The following is a 23,867-nucleotide window of genomic DNA, read 5'->3' as shown; positions in this document are numbered from 1 at the left end:
GCAGAAAGTGAGCACTTCACTGCTAAACTCCATCCCCAACCCCAAGTCACTCTATTGCTGATAGCTGTTCACATGAGATCATATGAGAGTATGACAGGAAAATCAAGGAAGCCTCCAAGCTGCAGCTGCTCCCACCCCCGAAACACAGTAACAGCTTCTGTAAGACACTATTTTTGAAACCTAAGAGCATCACGTGATTACTCAGAGTATCTTCTGATAGGCAGGAAAGATGACTAAGGATAGGCCAGTATGGAGACTTCCAGACACTTGGTGATATATTTTTGCACAAAGGCCTCGTTTCTGGGTTCCAGTAAATAAAAGTGATTTCCAGGGCGCACGCAAATGTCAACTTTGCCACTGGTAATATCTTTCCAGGCTGAAAAAGAAAATTGCATTGAACAAAGAGGGATGATGAGCTCTCCCCACCAGGCACAGAATATTTGCCCCCTCAATCATTTCTCTAAAAGGTGTTGCCAGGGGCCAGAGTGATAGGACAGCAGAGAGGGTGTTGGCCTGGCACGCAGCAGACCTGGGTTTGATTCCTATAGGCATCCCATAGGGTCCCCTGAGCATGGCCAGGAGTAACTCCTGAGTGCAGAGCCAGGAGGAACCCCTGAGCATCACCAGGTGTGACCCCCCAAAAAAAATTAAAATAAAAATAATAAAAGGTGATGCCAGTCTGTCTGAGCCTCAGAGCCTGTGGTTCAGACATCCATTCTCCAACGAGAACCTCTTCTCTCTAATCAGATAAAACACAAACTCCAGCTGTATTCATTGTGGTCACTGCTGCTGGACATTGGCTGATAACCATGGGACATATATTCCCAATGAATGACTTCACCTTCTAGATCCTGTGTGATGTCCTCAGATCCAGCAAAGCAAGTCAAGTCACAGCAAAGGACAGCCTTGGAGGGTGCATCGTAGCTTAAAAAAAAAAAATTACATATCGCTCAGAAATCGTCATGATTGGGAGTGATAGCACAGCAGAGAGGGTGTTTGCCTTGCACATGGCCAACCTGGGTTCGATCTCCAGCATCCCATAAGGTCCCAGAAGCTCTGCCAGGAGTGATTGCTGAGTGCAGAGCCAGGAGTCAGCCCTGAGCACTGCCAGGTGTGGTTCTAAAGCCAAAACCAAACCAAACCATCCTGGTCCACATCTGACTCTTTCCCTGTTAATCCTCATGGTCAGCGTTTCCTGAGAGGAGGAGGCAACACTTTCTCTAGGCCTGGAGGTATTGGAATGATTAAGGAGGCACAGGTAGCTTCAGGTACCACTGGGGGGCTTTTCTGTTTGCTGAAAGAAGGTAGATTTCTTTTGGAGGAACTTGGGCCACACCCGGCAATGCTTGGGGCTTACTGCTGGCTCTGCACACAGAGAGCAGTCCTGGGGGGCAGGGGGTCGCCTCAGGGAACCTTATTTAAGACCAGCTGCACCCAAGGGAGGTGACTTCTCCCCTGTACCCTCTCTTGAGCCCAAGAAGATAAATTTCACAGCAGGGGAAAAGGGAGGCAATGAGTGATTTTTTTTTCCTCTGAAAAGGGCATGACAAGCCCAGTAAGTCTGGGACCCTCCGCTTTAGAGGAATGTGCCTTTCCTGTCCTCTCTTCTTCTGTTCCTGTGATACAGGTTGTGTTGTTCTCAGCGTCAGGCCACTGGGCCTCAGGGGTCCAGGGCATGTTCCGAGCTCACTGTCCCTAGAACCGTACAAGTGGCTGTAGAGGACACTTTGGTGCCAGCAGGGTGCCAACCCAGGACAGCACTCTCCTGCAGAGGGGCTGCAGTGAACGAAGCAAAGCAGGGCCCAATCAGCTGGACCCAGTTCCACTTAATCCCAGCAGAGCAAGAGTCCCCGAGAGGGTTTCAGCAGCTGCACCAACCCCTAGAGAGTTGGGGTGAACAAACAGTTCCCATCCTACTGCCTGGAGACAGGTTGGGGGACAACATTAGTGAGATCCTTGGTGACCAGGAGCAGTGGGGACAGTTTGTCTGTCCTGGGAGGCCGAGTTGACTGTAAGATCCAGAGGAAAGAAAACTTGGTGAGGGACCTGTGTGGTGAGGGCAGGTGGGGGCAAAGTAAATGTGTCATTAGAAGGACTGGAGCCATAAAACAGTGAAGAGGGCATTTGCCTTGCACGCGGCTGACCCAGCTTTGATCCCCTGCATCCCATATAGTCCCACAAGCACCGCCAGGAGTAATTCCTGAGTGCAGAGCTAGGGGAAAGGCCTATCCATCACCAGGTGTGACCCAAAAAGAAAAAAAAATGTCATTAGAGCACGACGCAGAGCTGCGGGACAGTGAAGGGAGAAGGTGGGGACAGGTTGAGGCCTTCGAAAGGAACTTCATCATCCTGAGAGTGATAGAAAGCCACAAGCTGTTCATGCCTCCTGGTGGAGCTGTGGAGATGGAAGGTGGGGACCAGAAGGGCCAGGGTTGTTTCTGACAGCCCAACAAGGAAGAGAATGTTCTGAAGAAAAAATAAAATGATTGAATGCATCAGCAAACAAGAAAGGAGTGGCCAGTAGTCCCCCAGCACTACCAGGGTGCCCCCTTCCTCACCCCTGCCCCCAGACCCAAAGAAAAAAAATTGTAATGGATCATGAAGAGTTGGAGCAAATCCACAAGTGCAGAGAAGCTCAGGGACGCTCAGGGGCTTTCAACCACCTGCGATCCGGGGTGGAAGGATTTATGGGGAGAAATGGTCAAGGGTGGGAATGAACAGGGAACCTGCTGGCTCAGCCTGGAGGAAATTCCTGCCCCACCCGAGCACCCCCCGGAAAGAGGATCCCTTCAACAGGCTTTGCAGCAGACGCCATGCAGACATGATCCAAATAGAAATGCCTGGGGAAAAAATTAAGAGTTAAAAACACACACAAGGGGGGGGCCAGAGCCATAGTACAATGAGGAGGGCATTTTACTGACCTGGGTTCAATTCCCGACATCCCATATGGTCCCCCAAATACCACCAGAAGTAATTCCTGAGTGCAGAGCCAGGAGAAACCTCTGAGCATCGCTGAGATGCCAAAAAAAGCCCAAAACAAACAAACCAAAAAAAGCCCTAAAAAAACAAAACTCCACAAACAATACAGACTGGGGCAGAGCAGATGTCTGGGCCTTGGAGGAGAGACGGAGGAGGGGAGAAGGCTTAATGACAGCAGGCAGTGAGTGCAGAAGTGCAGATGTGCATTTCTGCCACCCGTTGGTGGTGGGTGGAAAGGCCTGATACTGCCAGGAAGTTTGTAGAGCTGAAAAGCAATGGAAATGGGCGTGGGGCAGGAGGGGGCTCCCGCTCAGCTGGATGCTCACTCATCATGTGAGACATACACATATGCTTTGGGGTTTTGTTGGGGGCCACACCTGGTGGTGCACAGGGCTGACTACTCCTGGCACTGTGCTCAGGGATCACTCCTGGAGAAAGTCTGGGGACCCTGTGCAGTGCCAGGGATGAAGCCCAGGTCTGTTGTGTTCCAAGCAAGTGCCTTATAAGGCTGCTGTACTCCCTCTCCAGGCCCCGCCCCCCTGAACCATGTATGTTGAACTCTACATACACACATGGTTTGGGGGTAGTTTTTGTTACATGAGAAGGAGGCTCCAAAGAGGTGCTCTAGATGCACTTCAGCCAGATGGGCCTGCATTTCACTGGTACTGAGGGTCACCTGGGATACCTTGGTGGTACTTGGGGGTCACTAGAACTGCAGCCAGTGATGCTTGGGGGAATCACACAGTGCCAAGGATTAAACCAGGGCCAGTCACATGCCAGGCAAGCACCTGAGCCCCTGTACTGCCTCTGTGTGCCTAGAAGCAGAGGTTGTAGCTAAGGCCCTTGCCTGGCATACTGCCAATCCCTGTTGGATTCCCCCAGCACTGGAAATGGCCCCCCAAGCATCACCAGAAATGCTCTGTGAGCACCAGCAGGTGTGGCCCGAAAACCCAAGAAATAAATAAACCAAAAAAAAAAAAAAAAAGAAAGAAAGAAACCTGGACCTGAGACATAACACAGGGTTAAGGGGCTTGTCTCGCATGTGCCAACCCTGGCTGGATCCCTTTCCACTGCATTTGGTCCCCTGGGCTCAGCCAGAAGTGATCCCTGAGCACAGAGCCATGAGTAGCCCCTGAGCACAGAGCCCTGAGTAGCCTGGGAGCACTGCCACGTACAACCCAGAAGCTCCCTTCCCTCCCCACAAAAAAAAAGAAACAAAAAAGCATGATGCTTTCTTGATAACATTTCTGTTCCCAGACTCCTCTATGCCAATAAAATAAATCTCACGCGAAGAAATCGAGACCCATCTCCGAGACGCAGCCTCAGGGACGAGACCCGCCAACCTCCATTTCCCTACCAGTAATTAATTTGAAATAGGGCCATTTGTCTTGGTTACTTACACGTAATTGCTAACCAGGCGTGCATCTGCCATCAGTTTGGGACCATAACTTTTGAGAAATTCCTTGTCATCAAAAACATTCACGTTGGTGCCGCCAAACAGCTTAAGGAGACCAACCATCTGATCCTCAGATAATTCATTTTCGGTTTCCTGTAGACGGCGCCGGGCCTTTGACTTGAGACATGCAGGATAGAATATGTGTGTTTGGGTCATGCACTCATCCACAAGGAGAAACCAGTTCAGGGAAAGTCTGCTTTGTTTACTCAGGGTCCTGGGGAGATCTTCTGGAGCTACAAGTTTCCCAGGCACCTCATCCTTCGTAGAATCAGGACCCCCTTCCCGGTGTCCTAACTGGATTTAACCAATCAGGGCCTTTCTCTGGATGGGGGCTCAAGATCAAGATGGAAGGGGGGCTGGGAGCAGAGTCAGGGAGGAGGCAGAATATCACCAACCTTAAAAGCCAGCCTCAGGAGACTCAGGACTTGACCTCACTGTCTTCTCTGGAGAATTTTTTGGGGGTGGGTAGGGGAATGAAGGAGGTGGGGGGATAGGCTTTGGACCACACTCCATGCGGTGCTCAAGGCATCTTTCCAGTCCTGGGCTCAGGGAGATAACTCCTGACAGTACTTAGGGAAATATATATGGTGCCAAGGAGTGAGCCAGGATTGCCCCCTGAAAGGCAATCCATTCACCCCTGTACTATCTCTCCCTTCTGGCCTCTTTAGAGATTTTTTCTTCCTTTCTTCCTTTCTCTCTTTCTTTCTTTCTTTCTTTCTTTCTTTCTTTCTTTCTTTCTTTCTTCCTTCCTTCTTTCCTTCCCTCCCTCCCTCTCTCCCTCCCTCCCTCCTTCCCTCCCTTCCTTCCTTCCTTTGTTGTTCTTCCACACTTTTTAAATTAAAGCTGTGATTCACAAAGTTCCTCCTAGTTGAATTTTAGACATGCAATATTGCAGCCCCAATCCCACCAGCAGTGTCATCTTCCCTCCACCAATGTTCCCAGGTTCCCCCTGTCCTGCCCCCCGCCCCCAACATCCAGCCTGCCCTCTTGATAGGCTCCTTTCTAAGTTTGGTTACTCAAGTTTGGGTCTCTTGAGATTTTTGTTTGTTTGTTTGTGGGGGGAGTCACACCTGGCGGTGCGCAAGATTAATTTCTGGCTCTGCACTCAGGGGACCCTATGGGATGCCAGTGATTGAACCTAGGTGGGCCGGTTGCAAGGCAAGCGCCCTACCCGCTGTACTATCACTCCGGCCCCTCTTTGGAGATTATGAAGGATGTTTTCCTGGCTCTGGTGGGTTACTTGATGCAAAGTTGACTTTAGCTCCTGACCTGGGATGTCAGGAAAAACTGCCTCAATCCACACTGGCTCAGAGACCTGAGAATGGTCAATGTGCATTTTAGTAAAAGGGAAGGGAAGTCATTGAGATTCAGGGATCCTCGTGTTTGCTGATTATATTTCTGCCATCAACTCTTTGCTGAACACAAGTTCTGCTCAGAGGTTAATGAAAGACTTGCTTTGTCCCACCCCAGCACACATAAGACCAAAATTACTACTTACGTGAGGGGGAGTAGAGCTGGACACAAATAAATGAATGGGTTCTAGCTTGTGTTTCTCTTTCAGGCACACGGCGGTCAGAAAAGCAATATAGGATCCCATGCTACATCAGGAGAGAGACACATGATTGGCCCCCCAAGTCTCACTGTGAGCTGTCAAAGGTCATAATGCACAGAAAGAATCATCAAATTGCCAAAGAAGTGCAAATTGGTGGAATCATAACTACGGTTTGTAAAGGGCAAAAGATTTCTAGGCTCTGGATAGAAACCAGTATATGCAAAAAGTATATTTTCCAACAATTTATATCAGCACAAAAAGTGGTTTTAAAGGCTAGAGAGAGAGTCCAAGTGTTAAGGTGCTTGTCTTGACAGTGGTTGAGCCGGGTTGGTCCTCAGCATTTGGTCTCCTGAGCCTGGCCAGGAGTGACCCCTGAGCACGGCTGGGGACACCCTCCCAAAAGGGTCTAAAGATATTCTAGCTAATACAACCTACGAAACAGTATTGATTTCTACAATATCTTAAAATCAACTTTTGTGTTTCCTTAAGAAATCTGTCATGCAGGGGCCCAAGACATAGGACAGCACACTAGGCTCTGGCTTGCATGCTGAAGACCTCGGTTTGATCCCCAGCACCCCATACAGTCGCCTGAGTCCTGGCAGAAGTAAAACCTGAGCACTGCTGAAGATGTTCCAAAACCAAACCCAAAATTATATCCATCAATTATCACTGTATGATGTATCAGCAATTCTCCTAGTTTGCTGTGGGGACTCTTGGGAGCTCCCAAGGTCAGCTCAGGCTATTTGTAAGACTTGATTGTTTTCTTTATTTCTGGTCACACCCTGTGGTGCTTGGAGGACCAGGTGGATACAGCCCGGCTTGGCAAAGGCATGCTCTAGCCCTCCAAGCCCGCTTCCCATTTTAATTGTCTTTTTGACTCTCATTCTTTTTTTTTTTTTTTTTGGCTTTTTGGGTCACACCGGCGATGCACGGGGTTACTCAGGAATTATCCCTGGCGGTGCTCAGGGGACCATATGGGATGCTGGGAATCAAACCCGGGTTGGCCGCATGCTATGCTATTGCTCCAGCCCCTTTGACTCTTATTCTTGTCTGAGCGCAGAGGTGACATTTCCAGAGGTCTTAGGGCATTGTCACCATAGAATTGGAGAAGCAGAAATGAGAAGCCAGCCACCCTCCATTAATCTATACCTTAACAAACACATTTGCAAAAGCCTATCATAGTGGTTCAGCACCTCCATGAATGTGCGAGGAATGCCAAGAGAGAGATAGCCACAAAAAATTGCCTATCTTCAAAAACTCTTGAGCTAATTCGCCAGCGTGGTTTGCCGCATGCCTCAGGCAACCGCAAGCTAACGTCCGAGCTCGCAAAGCAGTGCAGAGATGCGATCAAGGAAGACCTCAAAGAGAGAAGAGCAGAAGTACTGGTAGATGCGGCAGAAGCCAGGAAAAGTATTCGTAACGCCCGCCTGTCCTTCGCCAACTCTAAGACCAAGATGACTGCCCTCCGACGTCCTGATGGATCCATCACATCCTCCAGAACGGCAATGGAGAAGATTATCCATGACTTCTACTCAAATCTCTTCGATAGCCATGTCCACTTGCCGACATACCAAATTCCACAGGATGGATATGTCGTTCCCAACGTTCTCCCTTCCGAAATCCGACACACCATTTCGTCAGTAAAGAAACAAACAGCACCCGGCCCAGACAAGGTCAGACCTGAACACCTGAAGAACCTGCTGTCAGTACTCATCAATACACTGGCTCAGCTCTTCACTCGCTACCTGTCTGAATGCAAGGTTCCGTCCCAATGGAAAACCAGCAGGACCGTACTACTGTTCAAGAAGGGAGACATCCATGACATTGGCAACTATCGCCCGATCTGCCTATTGTCTGTCATCTACAAGTTGTTCACTCGAGTCATCCTAAATAGGATTGGCAGAACACTAGATGAAGGACAACCATGCGAGCAAGCCGGGTTCTGCAAAGGATTCAGCACCATTGACCATATCCACACAATAACCAAGCTCATTGAGGTTTCTCGGGAGTTCAAGATGCCGCTCTGTCTAATGTTCATTGATTTAAAGAAGGCCTTTGATTCTGTTGAGAGAGAAGCGGTCATTGAAGCCCTAGCCAATCAGGGCATTCAAGCCCAATACATCAGGATTCTCCGTGAGCTGTATTGTGGATTCACTACCAGGATCTCACCATTCTACAAAGAAGTGATCGTTGATGTCAAGAGAGGGGTGCGGCAGGGTGATACCATTTCACCGAAACTCTTCAGTGCCACCCTCGAGAACATCATGCGACGCTGGAATGGGAAGGAATGGGAGTGAAGATAGATGGTCGGCTACTACACCACCTCCACTTTGCTGATGACATTGTTTTAATAACACCAAACATCAGCCAAGCGGTACAAATGCTGGCCAACTTTGACCGTGAGTGTGGAAAGGTAGGACTACAGCTGAATCTTATGAAGACAATGTTTATGAGAAACAGCCTCGTTCCTGACGCCCCATTCGCTCTCAATGGAACGACAATCTCCGAATGCAACAGCTATGCGTACCTAGGTCGAGAGGTCAACATGACAAATGACCTGGCACCCGAGCTGCGCAGGAGGAAGAGAGCAGCTTGGAACACCTTCAAGAACGTCGAAGAAATAGCTAAGAGGATGAAGAACCTCCGGCTTCGGGCACATCTTTTTGATTCCACTGTTCTTCCTGCATTAACATATGCCTCAGAGACCTGGGCCCTAAGCAAACAAAATGAGAACGCTATTCAGGTCTCCCAAAGAAGAATAGAAAGAGCTATGCTTGGAATATCACGTTTCACTCAAATGAGAGAAAGAATCCGGAGTTCCGACATCCGTGGACGATCAAGAATCAGGGACGCTGTCTCATTTGCCAAGGTGTCAAAAATCAGATGGGCTGGTCACGTAATGAGATTTAAAGACGACCGCTGGACTAGAGCTGTTACCGACTGGATTCCACGGGATGTCAAAAGACCGCGTGGCCGCCCACCTTCCAGATGGTCAGACTTCTTCGTCAAGATCATGAACGATTGGTTTGAGGCCCTTCATGTTCCCGGAGCGAACAGATGCCATTGGGCTACACTAGCACGCGACAGGGACAAATGGAGACGTTACTGGTGCCCACTCGAGCAAATCGACGACTAACAGGAAGTTAAGTGATTAAGTGATCATAGTGCATCATTCTGAGGACATTTTTTTGTAGGGGGTTGGTATAGAGGGGGGAATGGTTACTTACACACAAATGTATTATTTCTCAAGATTAATGGGCTAATGCTATTTTCAGGTAAGTATCTTTAAGACTTTGTTTTAAAGGTGAATACAGCGTTCGCTCAGAAGAAGAGAGACAAACACAGGATGATCTCACTTATCTGTGATATATAGAATAACTGGATGAGGAAATGCACTACAGTAAAAGGAGGAGATGAAGATCACCCTGGCCCCAGTGCTTGGAGAGGAGAAGGACAGAGAAGGAAAGAAATCAAGGGGGGAAGAAGAGAACAGAAAGTAACGGGTGGACAGGCATCAGGGTTTCAGTTATACCGGGGATAGGAGTGAGGGGCATAGCCACGTACCCAAACACAGACTCAACAACATGGAAAACATAAGATCAAAGCTGCAACCATGGCAACTTTGTCATGTGCCTGTTGAGGTGGTAGGCTGGGATGGGGCAGGGGTTGGGATGAGGAGGGAATCTGGGAACGCTGGGGGAGGGAAGTTCACACTGGTGTGATATAGGTATTGAAATATATGCCTAAAACACAACTATCAATAACTTTGCAAATCACAGTTCTTTAATACAAATAAAGAAATAAATAAATGCAGTGTCAGCTCATGTTGGCCGCAGCCTGTATATTCACAGCACATGGGATGCAATTTTAGCATTGCATGAATTCCCAATGCCCCAATACTGTTGGGTGTGACTTGATGGCCTCTTGCATCTCTAAGTCTGAGTGCCACCAAACAGTTTCCTTCCATGAGGTGGAGGAACCCTTGTGATGACCCGAGCATCACTTTTCCCCCCAAGACATGTATGTCACATATGCACAAAACTTGTGAGTTTCTCTGTGCTTCTTCAAACCGAGGAGACGAGAGATACCACAGCCAGTGAATCACTATCTTACAAGCAAGCGACCCAGGTTCAATCCCTGAGCCCTGCCAGGAGCAATCCCTGAGTGCAGGGCCTTGAGGAAGCCCTGAGCACCACAAAGCATGATCTCCAAACAAAACGAAACAAAAGTATAACATTGAGCTGGAACTCACAGGTTTCGGAGCTGCTGTGGGCTTTATGTGGATGTATTTGGCAGCTGGTACTGCCAAAGGCCGTTTGGGAATTGTGTACTTATATATCTCTGGGGAATGAATAAAGAAACATGGCTCTCTGTTTCATTGCTGATAGAGTATAAATTTCCTGTAATTTAAAAATTCTATTAAAAGTTTTAACAATGTGTATATCAGTTAACCTACATTATAAGAATTAACCCTAAGAGCTTTATTTTTTTTTAAAAGTATACCAAATTTTTGGCAAAGTTCTTTTTTTTTAATTTTTTTAAATTTTTATTTGTTTATTTATTTTTATTAGTGAAACACCATGAGGTACAGTTATAGGCTTACAAATTTTGTGCTTGGGTTTCAGTTATACAATGATCAGGTGCCCATCCCTCCACCAGTGCCCGTCATCCAAAGTTCTTTGACATATTTATAATAGAAAAAGATATAAGTTGCTCTTCTGTCCACAAAATAAAAGGGATTAGTGAAATAAATCATGGGGCTGGAAAGATAGTACCTTGCAAGCGGCCAACCCAGATTCGATTCCCCGCATTCCATATGGTTCCCTGAGCACTGCCAGGAGTGATTCCTGAGTACAGAACCAGGAGTAACCCCTGAGCATCGCTGGGTGTAGCCCAAAAATAAATAAATAAAATAAATCTTGATGTTATTTAAAAATAAGTCAGATAAAGCTATGAAACAGGATCTGGGGGGCTGGAAAGATAGCTCTAGGGCTGGATGTGGGTGATTCAGACTTGACATCTGGCATCACTTGATCCCACAAGCACCAAGCTAGGTGCAGCGCCCCTCCCCAATCCCCCTTTAAGAAAACAAAAACAAAAACAATAGGAGTTGTACATGGAGCCGGGTGGCTGGGTGCTTTGCATGTCTAAGGTTCTGGGTTCAATCCAAAGCATTATATATAGACTAGGACCTCATGGGGCCAGAGTGATGGTACAATTTGGAGGGCATTTGTCTTTCCTGTGGCCATTTTGGGTTCAAACCCTGGCACCTCACATGGTGTCCTGAGCACTGCCAGGAGTCATTCCTGAGTGCAGACTCAGGATAATCCCTGAGCACAGCTGGGTGTTGCCCCAAAACTAAAATAAATAAATAAATGGATAAAATAGAAACTCATCATGTAAAAATACCACAGAACCACATCACAGCAGGTAGGGCGTTTGCCTTGCATGCGGCCGACCCAGGTTCGACTTCCCCATCCCTCCAGGAGAGCCTGTCAAGCTACCGAGAGTATCCCGCCTGCACGGCAGAGCCTGACAAGCTTCCCGTGGCATATTCGATATGCCAAAAACAGTAACAACAAGTCTCACAATGGAGATGTTACTGGTGCCCACTTGAGCAAATCGATGAACAATGGGAGGACAGTGCTACAATGCTATTATTTCGGATAGTAGGGTGATAGATATCTTTTAATATTGCTTTTCCATATCTTTTAACACTGTAGTAGCCAGATATATTGAGTCCTTATGGTACGCCAATAATTTAAAATTATTATGGATTGACTCTTCCTGAGTGGGGCCCCATTTTCCCAGCCTGCCAGAAAAGGACAGGAGAAACCTGGGGGTATCCCCAGGCTGAATATAAGGCATCAGAATCAGGAGCCATGACATATCCTCAAAAGCAGGTGACCTAGCTTGACAAACACCGTTTTCATAGATTTTATTTTTAATTTAAAAGATAGAGTTTCTGCAAGAGTTGTGAATGCTTTGCCTGAAAGGGGAAAAGGTGTCACTTCTCTCCTAATGGATCCTCAGTGAGCTGTGGGAATGAGGGAAGAGGCAGATAGAAGAGAGGCAGAAGCACAGTAGGGAGGTTCTCGGGTATTGAAGATGCAGTTCCATTCTACATGACTGCCACAGTCAACACTACCACAGTCACAACACTACCACACAATACTACCACACTCAACATTACCACAGTCAACACTACCACAGTCACAACACTACCATAGTCAACACTACCACAGACACATCACAACCAGTCAACACTACCACAGTCGAAACACTACCATAATCAACACCACCCCAGACACATCACTACCATACTCAACACTACCACACTCAACACAACCACAATCAACACTATGACAGTCACAACACTACCACACTCAACACTATCACAGTCACAGCACTGCCACAACCACATCACTGCCACAATCAACACTACCACATTTAATACTACCACACTCAACACTACCACAGACACATCACAACCACAGTCAACACTACCACAGTCAACTCTACCACAGTCAACTCTACCACAGTCAACACTACAACACTCAACACTACAACACTCAACACTACCACAGTCACAATACTACCCATCACAACATTATCACAGTCACAACACTACACAGTCATATCATAACCACAGTCAATACTATCACCATCACATCACTACCACAGTCAACACTACTACACTCAATACGACCACAGTCAACACTACCAGAGTCAATCCTACCTTAGTCACAATAATACCACAGTCACACCACTACAACTCACAACACTATCATAGTCACATCGCTACCACATTCACAGCACTATCACACTTACATACTGCCACAGTCACAACGCTACCACAGTCCATCACTACCACAGTCAACGCTATCATGAGCATGCTACCTACACTGCAATAATAAAAAGTTGTGGTGATTATCCGCTTTACTGGGCTTCTGTCTAAATCAGGGAGCCAGTAGGATGCACACACTCTTTGTTGTTGCTTTAGGGTCGCACGCAGCTTGCTCAGGGGCTATTCCCGGCTGCATGCTCTGGAGTGGTGTGTCAGAGGAACCACACTCCAGGAGCGGCACCTTAACCTCTGGACGATCTCCCGCTCCCTATGCGGCATATGCAGAAGACTTCCTGGGATGGCAACAGCCAGCATTGTTCCTAGGTGGCTTGTGTTGAGCAATTTCTCTCTGGGTGACTCTGGCCTGAGCACTGCTCAGACCACGTTCACTGAGCACTTCCTCCTTGTAGCAATAGAACTGACATGGTGCAATCAACGCATACAAGCATCAGCAGCTCAGAAAACCCCAAGAACTGACTTCAGCAGGATGGGTGACTGGAGTCATGCGCCCCACCCCCCATCTCATTTGAAGTGTGTTTTTAAATACCTGTGGCCAAAAAAGGCAAACGGCTTATCCTGGAGGATCGGCAGCAAAGCGCAGACAATCTCATCTGCCACCTGGTGCATGTCGCTGGCGAAGGGCTCGGTGTGCCGGTTCTCCCTCCCTGCCAGCCTTATGGAGTGCACTGCAGGAGAGACACAAGTCAGACCTGCGGGTGGCGGTGTGGTCCTGCACCCACATGATGTGATTTATCAGCATCATTTATCAGCTCCAAACAGCAAAGGGCCAACCCAGAGGGATACAAAGTTCAGAAGTTGCTGCTATGTAGAAAGCAAGAGCAGGGGCCAGGGAGGTAGCTCAGTGGTCAGGGCTGCAGGAGGCCTGAGTCTGAACCTTAACACCCCATGGTTCTCTGAACATAGGGGGGGGTGGCCCTGGGGGGGTCCCTGGGTCCCTGGCAGGGCTGAGTAGTTTTATATCCGCGGATACTACCCTTGAACCTTCCTGCTTCATTGACTCCTTGGTGGGTATTATTGGCAATAGCAATAATAATGGCTCCATGAGTACTGAACTCTTTTATCTGCCGTGGGTGTTCCCCAGTCTCTCCAAAAAGAAAAAAAGAGCAGAACTAGGCACAAGCCCCTCTATTCCTCCCTGTAAAGCAAGGTTCTTAGAGTTCAAACCTCAAATCAAGCAAAAACACTGTGATCCTTGGTATAATTGAGGTTCTTTCTTCTTCTGACAATTTGATACTCTAAATATCTGTGCGGCTCTTCTTTGCTCTTGGTTGTAAGAACTCCGAAAGACATTCCTCTGACTGAGGTGCTTTCTATCCTAGGAGTACGCCTCTACCCGGTGTGGCTGTTCCCCACCCCCACCCCTCCCTGACCTTCTCCTGCTAGCAAGCCTCTTTCTTCCCCTCCAATGCTCAAGACTCTGATGCCAGATCTCCGATCGTTCCATTCATGGGAGAGATTGAAGGTCCACCAGCTCACGCAGCTGCAATTCGTGAGCTGAGATAACCTTTAAGAGTTGTCCTCTTAGCATCTTTCTGATGGAACTCGAGTCTCTTTATTGCATCTTTAGAACTTACTGAAGCAGCATGGTGTGGGTATAGGAAAGGATCCAGAATGCAGTAGAACATAACTGAACACCCCCAAATTAGCCCGGGCATATATATTGAACTGATATTTGACAAGGGAATCATGAGAACTTAATGGAGAAAAAAATCAATGGAAAAATTGTATATTCAAATGTGAAAGAGTGAGCCCCTATCAGCCACCACTCACAAAAATTAACTTGAAATGGATTCAAGGTTGAGCATCTTGATTTTAATATTGAAACCATAAACCTACTTTAAGACCTCACCAGAAGCTCTCAGTGCCCTTGGTGGTTTCTTGGGAAGCCACACCTAAAACCCGAGCCAAAAAGGCAAAATGAATAAGTAGAATCCCACCAAACCCAAAAGCCTGGGCACAGATCCAGATAGACAGAATGAACACACAAACCGTTTATGGAATGGGAGCAAATATTTGCATGCTGTACTTCTCATAAGCAATTAGCACTCCCCCCCCAACACACAAAGCTCCTGTGAATAGTAAAAATTTTTTAAAAGTCTGATAAAACAGTGTGAAATATAGAGGATGCTCTAAACAGAGATTCACACAAGGAAGAACTGCAGATGGACAATGGGCTCATGTCTCACTAACCATTGGGGAACTGCAAATCAAACCACAGTGAGCACTAACCTCACTCCCAGTGGAAGGGCTGCTAAGACAAGAGACACGGCGTGTTAATGGATGTGGAGATAAGAAACCTCTGCATCCTGTGATTGGGATGTACCTTGGGGCAGCTCTCTGGAAACAGTGAAGAGGTCCCTCAAAAGAGTAATAGACAGAGCTGCCAAGACATCCCTCAAACCCATTGGGAAGGACAGTGGGTGAAGGAAAAGGTAGTGGCTCCATGCTCAAGGCATTGTTTTATTTTGGGGAAACCACAGCTGGTGACCTCAGGTCCCTCCTAGCTATGCGTTCAGGAATTGTCCCTGACAATAGCAACATATAAAAAGCTAAACAATTGTGGGTATGGTGCTGCCAGCAGGTCAATCTGTACCTGTGAGGCAAGTGCATCAGCAGCCTGATGGCACTGTCAGACTTCCAGATACCCCCGAATTGCTGCTGTACCTTTGGCCAGACCCCAAAAACTTGGGGCAAAGTTTACCAAGAAAGTAAATGACCAAAAGTTAGGTATGTGGGAAACACACCCACAAACCACCTCTGGCTCAGCTATATAATTGGAGGCATGGCCTCTCTGATTCCTGATTGAACTGATTAATGGCCATGATCCCAGAGACTCAGAAACAAATCTCGAAACCCAGCGGCTTTTGGCAGAAATGCGTCCTGTCCCTACAGTAGGTTAACGGTGCTGGGCCAACCCAGTTGGAATAGGTTTCGTGCCTAGGCCTGTTCCCCCTGGCTGCCCAGTGGCCGCCATCCTCCAGAGGTTTGGGCCCACAGTGACAAGACATGCAGGGCCTCACAAGACGGGGGTGGAGCTGGTCCTATCCTCCCCACCCCAACGAGACCCCAAGTCATCTCCTACGAACAGCCTCTCTGGCTCCTGATCAAGCTGCTTAACAGCCATGATCCCAGAGACTCAGAAACAAATCTCGAAACCCAGCGGCTTTTGGCAGAAATGCATCCGGACCACACAGTAGGTTACTGTCGCCAGGCCACCCCAGTGGGGGAAGGGTGTTGTCCCTCCACCTGCTTCTCCCTGGCTGCTCACTGGCTGTCATCCTCCAGAGGCCATTGGACAGTCAGGTTTGGGCCCGCAATGACGAAACATTTTGGGCCTCATGGCATGGGGGTGGAGCCGATCCTGTCCTCCCCACCTCAATGAGACCTCAAGTCATCGCCCACAAACGGCTTTTCTGGCTCCTGATCAAGCAGCTTAACGGCCATGATCCCAGAGACTCAGGAGCAAATCTCGGAACCCAGCAGGTTTTGGCAGAAATCCCTCCAGATTTAAGTGTTAAAATTTCGGAATTTCAAAATCGCGCAGCCACTACTGCAGACATGTGACATCATCTGTTATTCATAACCAGCAATAGAAAACAAATTGTCTACTGTTGCCTTTTCAGCAGATCTGAGTGTTGGGGTAAAATCCCAAATAATAAGGGTGGATCTGGTGTCAAAATATTGAATGTGATCGAAGTAGAGAGAGAGTAATGTGGAAATCATCTGCCCCACAGGTAGGGGGAGGGTGTGGGATGGGGATATACTGGGGTTGTTTGGGGTGGAGAATGGGCACTGGTGAAGGTACGGGTGTTTCATTATATGACTGAGACTTAGACCCGAAAGTTTTGTAACTGCTCTCACGGTGATTCAATAAATAAAATTATAAAAAAATGAAAAAAAAAGTAAGGTGGAGTTCATGCACAATTCAATCAGCTAATCAGTGGCTGAATACATAGGAGTACTCCTACATTTAAAAAAAAGCTAAACAAAGCACTCAAAGGATTTGGATTATAACTCAGGCAAACTACCCTAAGATGATAAGTAATATGAAAAGAAGATATTGAATGCTCCCATTATATACTTATAATCAAATAGCCCATCAAATGACCTGTAATAGTTGAAATAGATTTGAAGGTTAAAAAAATTTTCAGGATAGTGAATGGGGTATGCTGCTGCCAGCAGGTCAATCTGTATGTGAGATGAGTGCATCAGCAGCCTGATCGTGCCTTCAGATTTCTAGATACCCCAAAATTGCTGCTGTGCTTTTGGCCAGACCCCAACAACTTGGGGCCAAGTTTTCCAAGAAAGTAAACAGCCAAAAGTTAATTATGTGGGAGACACACCCACAAACCACCTCCGGCTCAGCTATATAATTGGAGGCAAGGCTTCTCTGGTTCCTGATCAAACTGTTCAACAACCACAGTCCCAGAGACTCAGAAACAAATCCAGCAGCTTTTGGCAGAAATGTGTCTGGTCCCTGCAGTAGGTTACTGGCGCTGGGCTACCCTAGAAGGGAAAGGGTGCTGACCCTTCGCCTGTTGCCCCTTGGTGGCTTGGTGGCCGCCATCCTCCAGAGGCCATTGGACAGTCAGGTTTGGGGCCGCAGTGAGGAGACATGCAGGGCCTCATGGGATGGGGGTGGAGCGGGCCCTTTCCTCCCCGCCACAACAAGACTCCAGGTTGCCACCCACAAACAGCCTCTCTGGCTCCTGATCAAGCTGCTTAATGACCATGATCCCAGAGACTCAGGAACAAATCTCGGAACCCAGCAGGTTTGGGCAGAAATCCCTCCAGATTTAATTGATAAATTTCAGAATTCCAAAATTGTGCGGCCACTACTGCAGCCAAGCGACATCGTATGTTATTCTTAACCAACAATAGAAAACAAATTGTCTACAATTGCCTTTTTGGCAGATCTGAGTGTTGGGGTAAAATTCCAAATAATAATGATGGGTCTGGTGTCAAAATATTGAATGTAATCAAAGTAGAGGGAGAGTAATGTGGAAATCATCTGCCCCACAGGTAGGGGGAAGGTGTGGGATGGGGGCTATACTGGGTTTTTTGGTGGTAGAAAATGGGCACTGGTGAAGGGACGGCTGTATCATCATTGTATGACTGAGACTTAAACCCGAAAGCTTTGTAAGTTCTCTCACAGTGATTCAATAAGTAAATTTATAAAAAAGAAAAAAAGTAAGGTGGGGGTGGGAGAGATACTGGGATCCGTGGTGGTGGAAAATGGGCACTGGTGGAGGGTTGGGTACTTGATCATTGTATAACTGAAACCCAAGCACAAAAATTTGTAAGTCTACAACTGTACCTCATGGTGTTTCACTAATAAAAATTAAAAAAAAAAAAAGTAAGGTGGAGTTCATGCCCAATTCAATCAGTCTAATCAATGGCTGAATAAATAGCAGTACTTCTACATTAAAAAAAATTTAAGGATAGTCCAGTGAGCAGGGAATTTGCCTTGCACATGGCCAACCTGGGTTTGGTCCCCGACATCCCATAAGGTTCCCTGAGCCCTCCAGGGTTGATCCCTAAGTACAGAGCCAGGAGTAAGCCCTGAGCACCGCAGGTATGGCCCCCAAAGAAAACAAAACATTTTTTTAGACCCCTGACTTCCAGACAAAATTGCCAAGTCTGTGGTCATGTGGTTTACAACAACAAAATACAAAGCAAGAAATCAGGAAAGCAAAGGTTTTGAGAAATTTAAGAATATTAGAGATGACAATAATTCATGTCTTGTTTCTAAAGTCATCTCTTGGTAAATAATCATCATGAGCCTACAGAATCTACTAGAACAGGGGTCAGCTAGCTGCAGCCCAATCACTGGCAAACAGCTGCACCTGGTTTGGTAAATAAAGTTTTATTGAGGCACAGCATCGTTCATCTTGTTTGTTTTGCCTCCGAGTGCTTCTCTGCAAAGACAACTAGAACAAGAAACACATACGAGAACCATAGTGTCCACAGAACTATTTGTTCTCTGATCCTTTGGGAGAAAAAGTCAATTGCACTCTGAGAAGATCAGATCATTGAGAAGGTAAAGTCACCACAACAGAGGTGAGGAAATCCCAAAGATAATTCAGAAGCTGGGCACAGGCTTCTCATGCAGAGAGCTGGGATCAGTTTCCAGCAATGCATGGTCCCTGAGCACAGAACACAGGGGTGGGATTAACCTCTGCGCATTGCTGAGTGTGGTGTACACAACACACACACACACACACACACACACACACACACGGCTTTGGTTATATCCTGGGAGTATTCTTCTAAACCAGAGATTTCAGCTACAGATGCATAAAGAAAATCACTGTTCTAAATCTTCCAAGTATGTGACATCATGCTCTGTCAGCTCTCCCAACAGGGACAAAAAGGAAGTGTTCGCATTTCTTTGAGGAGGGAACCCTAGTGAGCACCAAAATGTAAAGCAACTAGGAGCCATCAGCCCCTACCTGCTCCAGGAGCTAGAGACCAATTTTCCTTGTGAATGGAGACTGAGAAGGGGCTGGTGTCAAAAGGGGCTGGAGGGGCCAGAGAGATAGCACAGTGGGTAGGGCACTTGTCCAGAGCCAGGAGTGATCCCTAAGCACAGTCAGTGTCGCCCCAAAACAAAAGAAAAAAATGTGATGTGGAGAACAGAAAGTTTCTGAAAAAGTCCGGCTGTAACTGGGACCCAAGCCAGCCAACTCAAGCAGTCCTAGCTGGCTCTGCCTCCCTGCTCTGCAGACTCTTTCTTGTTGACTGTGGGTGATAGGTCCCCAAATACTTTCAAACCCTCTGCCAAAGGTAGAGGCCTGGCATTGGTTGCCCCTTTGGAGTGGGATAGAAACATCAGATAGCAGGCACACCTTCACCCAAGGAGACAAAAGTTTGTGTATTTTGCCACGAATTTTGTATCGCTTCCATCTCCCTCTCTCTTTGTGTATCTTCTCCCATCAAAAAACTCCGCGTGCCTGTGTGTCTTTTAGAAGTCTAACAGAGCGTGACAAACCTCTAGCACTCTGACAACTTTGCTATGCTTCCTCATTCATTGCTGGGTAGGAAGGTGGGGCCAGACCTGCAGTGCTCAGGGGCTACTTCTGGCTCTGTGGTTAGGGATCAGCTCTGGCAGAGCTCGGGGAACCAGATGGGATGCCAAGGTCGGCCATTTGCAAGGCAAGCACTTTGTGCCTTGCCCTGGGGTCAGCCCTCTATGTGTTCACTATGTGCTGCTGCCAACCTTCTGCTAGCCTAATTTAGTTAGGATCTTATCCCAGATATTTGCTTGGAAGTGTGGCATGTTCATTATGAAGGAGGAAGGAACATTTCTGGCTTCTCAAATCCAAACTGCCACGGAGTATTATCCAGCCAGTGGCCTGTTCCACATCTTACTTCACTTACCAAAGAGTCTTAAACTTACATTATTTATCAGTCAATTTTTGTTGTCATAACTCTTGGATCTATTAGGGAATTTATATGTATGTTTAGCTTCCCAAGAACAGTGAGTTTGGTGGAATACTAGTTCAGCACACCGGGCATTTGTCTTCCACGCAGCTGACTAAGTTCAATTCCTGGCACCCTATAGGGTACCCTGAACCTGCCAGGAGTGATCCCTGAGTATATAGATCCAGGAGTAAGTCCTGAGCACCATCGGGCGTGCCCCCCCATTTTTTTTCTTTTTTGAACAAATGACACTTTTAACGCTATTATAAGCACGTGACCCAAACTATAATAATTCAATGTAAATAAAATGTTTGCTGAGGGGTGGTATGGTGGGGAGGGGAGTGGTGGAAGGACCGTGACATATCGGTCAAGGGATGCTGGTGGCAGGTGTGGAGATGGGACCTTCTATGCCTAAAACATGATTGTTGAAAGGATTGTAAACCATAGTGCCTAAATAGAAAGCAAACTGAAACAAGCCCCCCCCCCCCCCGCCCGCCGCCACACACAAAAGTATGCAGAATCTTGTTTCCTGTCCTAGTAACTGCAAAATCAAGGTCACAGAATTTCTTCCTTTAGAAATGGAAAAGAAATCACCTTCCCAGAGCGGGATTTTGAATGGCTTTTCTTATTGATTACCAAGCATTATGATTGATTAGAAATCTGTGCTGTGCCTGATGTTCCTCAGTGTGCTACCATCTGATCTCAAGACCGGTACAGGCAAACGCAAACATACCTTCCAGAAGGCTAGGGCACATCTGGCCCCACTTAGCAAAATGAGTGGAGCTTCCGCCTGCCCAGGGAAAGCAGATCAGCTTGAACATGGCATCAGGGTTTTGGTATAAGCAGTTGAGCACTTTTTCATTCCTGGAGAGAAAATTCAAACGTATTTCAACCAATGGCACTGAACGTGCACTGATTATGTTTTAATGCTTATTACTTCCAAGGACAGTATGTTCAACTCTAACATGATCGCCAATTTTTCCAACAAGAAAAGTCAAGAAAAGTATTTTGTGGAGGGGATGCCTAGCTCACCCTGGACCCCAGAGTATGAGGAGAAGGAAGAGAAGGAAGAGAAGGAAAGAAATCAAGGGCACAAGAAGAGATGGACAGGAAGCTATGGGAGCAGGGGCCAAGGGGACTCAGGTGTATGGGTGGTGGAGGAGGGAGAGAGCTAAACACAGGAACCACAGCGTCACAGCACTGGGAACAAGATCAGAACTTCACAGCCAAACTTACAAATGTGCCCAGCGAGGTGGCAGTCTAGGGATGGCTTGGCACCTGGGAACTCCAGGGGAGGGAAGTTGACACTGGTGGTGGGTTGGATGCTGAAACATAGTATACTAAAACCCAATTGGGATAACTTGTAAATCTTAGGTGTTCAATAATCTTTTTTAAATAATAAAAGCAAAACGAGTGAACAAAATTTGTTTGCTTTTGTGATTTAACATGCAAACTTGGGCCCAGAGAGAGAGATCCAGGGGCTGAGTGTAGGCTTTGGTGCAGGAGGTCTGGGTTTGATCCTGGCACCACACACTTCCTTGAGCACTGCAGGAGTGATCTCCAAGCACTGAGCCAGGAGTAACCCCTGGACACAACCAGGTTTGACCTCCAAATTAAATATATATGCTTTTAAAGATTGAGGTGAAATAGTCAAGTATCTATATGTAGCATTTAATAAGATCACTTCATATGCCTATGTGTTTGTAAACAGAGAACAAGATTCTATTGTGAAATCTGACTAGTGAAATAGCATGAACTGCTAGAGGAGTGAGTCTACTTATTCCTTAAATATTCTCATGCTAGAAAACAATGTTTCCTCAACAGGAAACATTGTGGTAGCAATAGTGAAATTGTGCGATTGTGCTTTGAATTTCCTTGACTTGTGAAATTCATAAGCAAAGATAATAATTATCTAGCATTGCTTATTTGACAGCTGAAGAAACAAATTCAAAGATATTGTCATTTGGGTACAGAGGGGAGGGTGCTTTGGCTTGCACATGACCGACATGGGTTCAATCCCTGGCATCCCATATGGTCCCCCCATGCCCATCAGGAGTGACTCCTGGGTGCAGAGCCAAAAATAAGCCCTCAGGACTCTCACGTGTGGCCCAAAACAAACAAAAAAATATTGTCTTTTGCCCAAGGTTTCTAGATAGTTTAGGGGTGTGTCAGAAACGGGAACACAGATTCTGTTGATCTGACAAGCTGCTCTGCCACTTAACCCTTTCCCCACCATTGGCCTCTAAGAGGACTACGAAGTCGCCGGGAGTGGAGATCAAAACTAGGAAACTTTGGAGGTGAGTAGGATGGGACCTCTCCTCATCCACGCAGCATCACCTTCTCCTCTCTGGGTCCTAGCAAATGCCTCAGTTCTGAGCTTCCACTGAGCTCTTTCAGAATGTGCCGGTTGAACCCCGTCACTAGTACCCCCAGTGCCACTGCGATAGGAGGTGGTGAGGTCAGGACAAGTCACTTGTGTGATACAAGTCTTTTCATCATCCAACATCATGAAGGAGGAAGAATGTGGCAGCATCGCCACTGGAAAGCCCCAGGATGCCCCTGAGTGACATACCTGACAGGTCCAGCTTTGCTGTTTTCCTCCATGCTGTGAAGAAAAAGGCTGGGTTGCTGGTCTCAGAAGCCTGCTGGCCAACACGGGATTCAGTGTCTCTTTAGGACACCCGTCACTCTGCCTTGAGTGTCAGAGTTCCCCCTCAATTGCCTTGGTGGTATTTGCTGCTTCCGCACCTATTTCCAGAGAAAAGTGGCCATGAAGCAACAGAAACGACAACTTAGCTTCCATTTCTGTGACAGAGAAGGCTTCCATTGGCTCAACCTCTGGCCAGTCCAGTCTGCATTTACAGTTCTGAGGGCAAAGACAAGAAAGAATGCATGGGACCCCCCCTCCGCTCCCCAACCCCACCCCAGCTGGTACTGGAGCACTGGCAATGACCCTGCTCCATCACCTCTACCCCATTCCCTCTCCATTTTCAGGTCAAAGAGATTCAGTGGCTAAGGCACTGGCCTGGTATGCGGCCAACCCTGATCTTCTGCCTGGCATTGTACCTGGCTCCCAGCACCACCAGGAGTGATCTCTGAACACAGAACCAGGAGAAAACACTGTCTGTCCAATACAAGGTCTTGCCCCAAAGCCAAACCATACCATAGGCCCCCCAAAACCTCTGTCCTCTAGGCCTCCAATCAAATAGATGCTTTAGAGGCTAACGGGCAGAATTAATATTTTACCCAACAATATAAACAACCTGACACAGTGGATTGGAACCTGTTCTTCCAGTTGACAAGGACTGACACCCACAGTGCAGTGGACCAAAGGGGTTGCTGAAATGAACCAAGCAAGCGGATCAGACAGTGGCACAGGGAAGAGGGTCGTGCCCGACTTACTTGGCAGTCTGGAGGCAGGAGGAGCTGTAGGAAGTGCTTCAGACTCACCTCCAGTCCGCAGCCCCCCGACCTCAGCACTACTGGGTCACTTAGCTCGTTCTTCCAAAAGATACCATGACGCAGGCGCCAGAGGGATCAGGAGAGACTCAAGGATCGGCATCCTACCTCCCTGCTGGGCTCCTGAGACC

General features: G+C 47.3%; 1 protein-coding gene across 1 annotated transcript; it reads right to left on the bottom strand.

Moving 5' to 3' along the window:
- Positions 1 to 233: 233 nt before the first annotated feature.
- On the bottom strand, positions 234 to 22,881 carry OLAH (oleoyl-ACP hydrolase). Its single transcript, XM_056114584.1, has 7 exons — positions 22,850 to 22,881; positions 21,011 to 21,189; positions 13,382 to 13,520; positions 5,934 to 6,033; positions 4,380 to 4,552; positions 842 to 924; positions 234 to 376 (listed from the first exon to the last, which is right to left on the bottom strand). The coding sequence occupies exons 1-7, from the start codon at positions 22,879 to 22,881 to the stop codon at positions 234 to 236; spliced, it is 849 nt and encodes a 282-aa protein (XP_055970559.1).
- Positions 22,882 to 23,867: the final 986 nt, after the last annotated feature.

Source organism: Sorex fumeus, unplaced genomic scaffold (genome assembly GCF_029834395.1).
Source record: "Sorex fumeus unplaced genomic scaffold, SorFum_2.1 ptg000026l, whole genome shotgun sequence".
NCBI lineage: Eukaryota > Metazoa > Chordata > Mammalia > Eulipotyphla > Soricidae > Sorex > Sorex fumeus.
The sequence above is the reverse complement of the archived record's forward strand: the minus strand, read 5'-3'. Positions and strand labels throughout refer to the sequence as shown.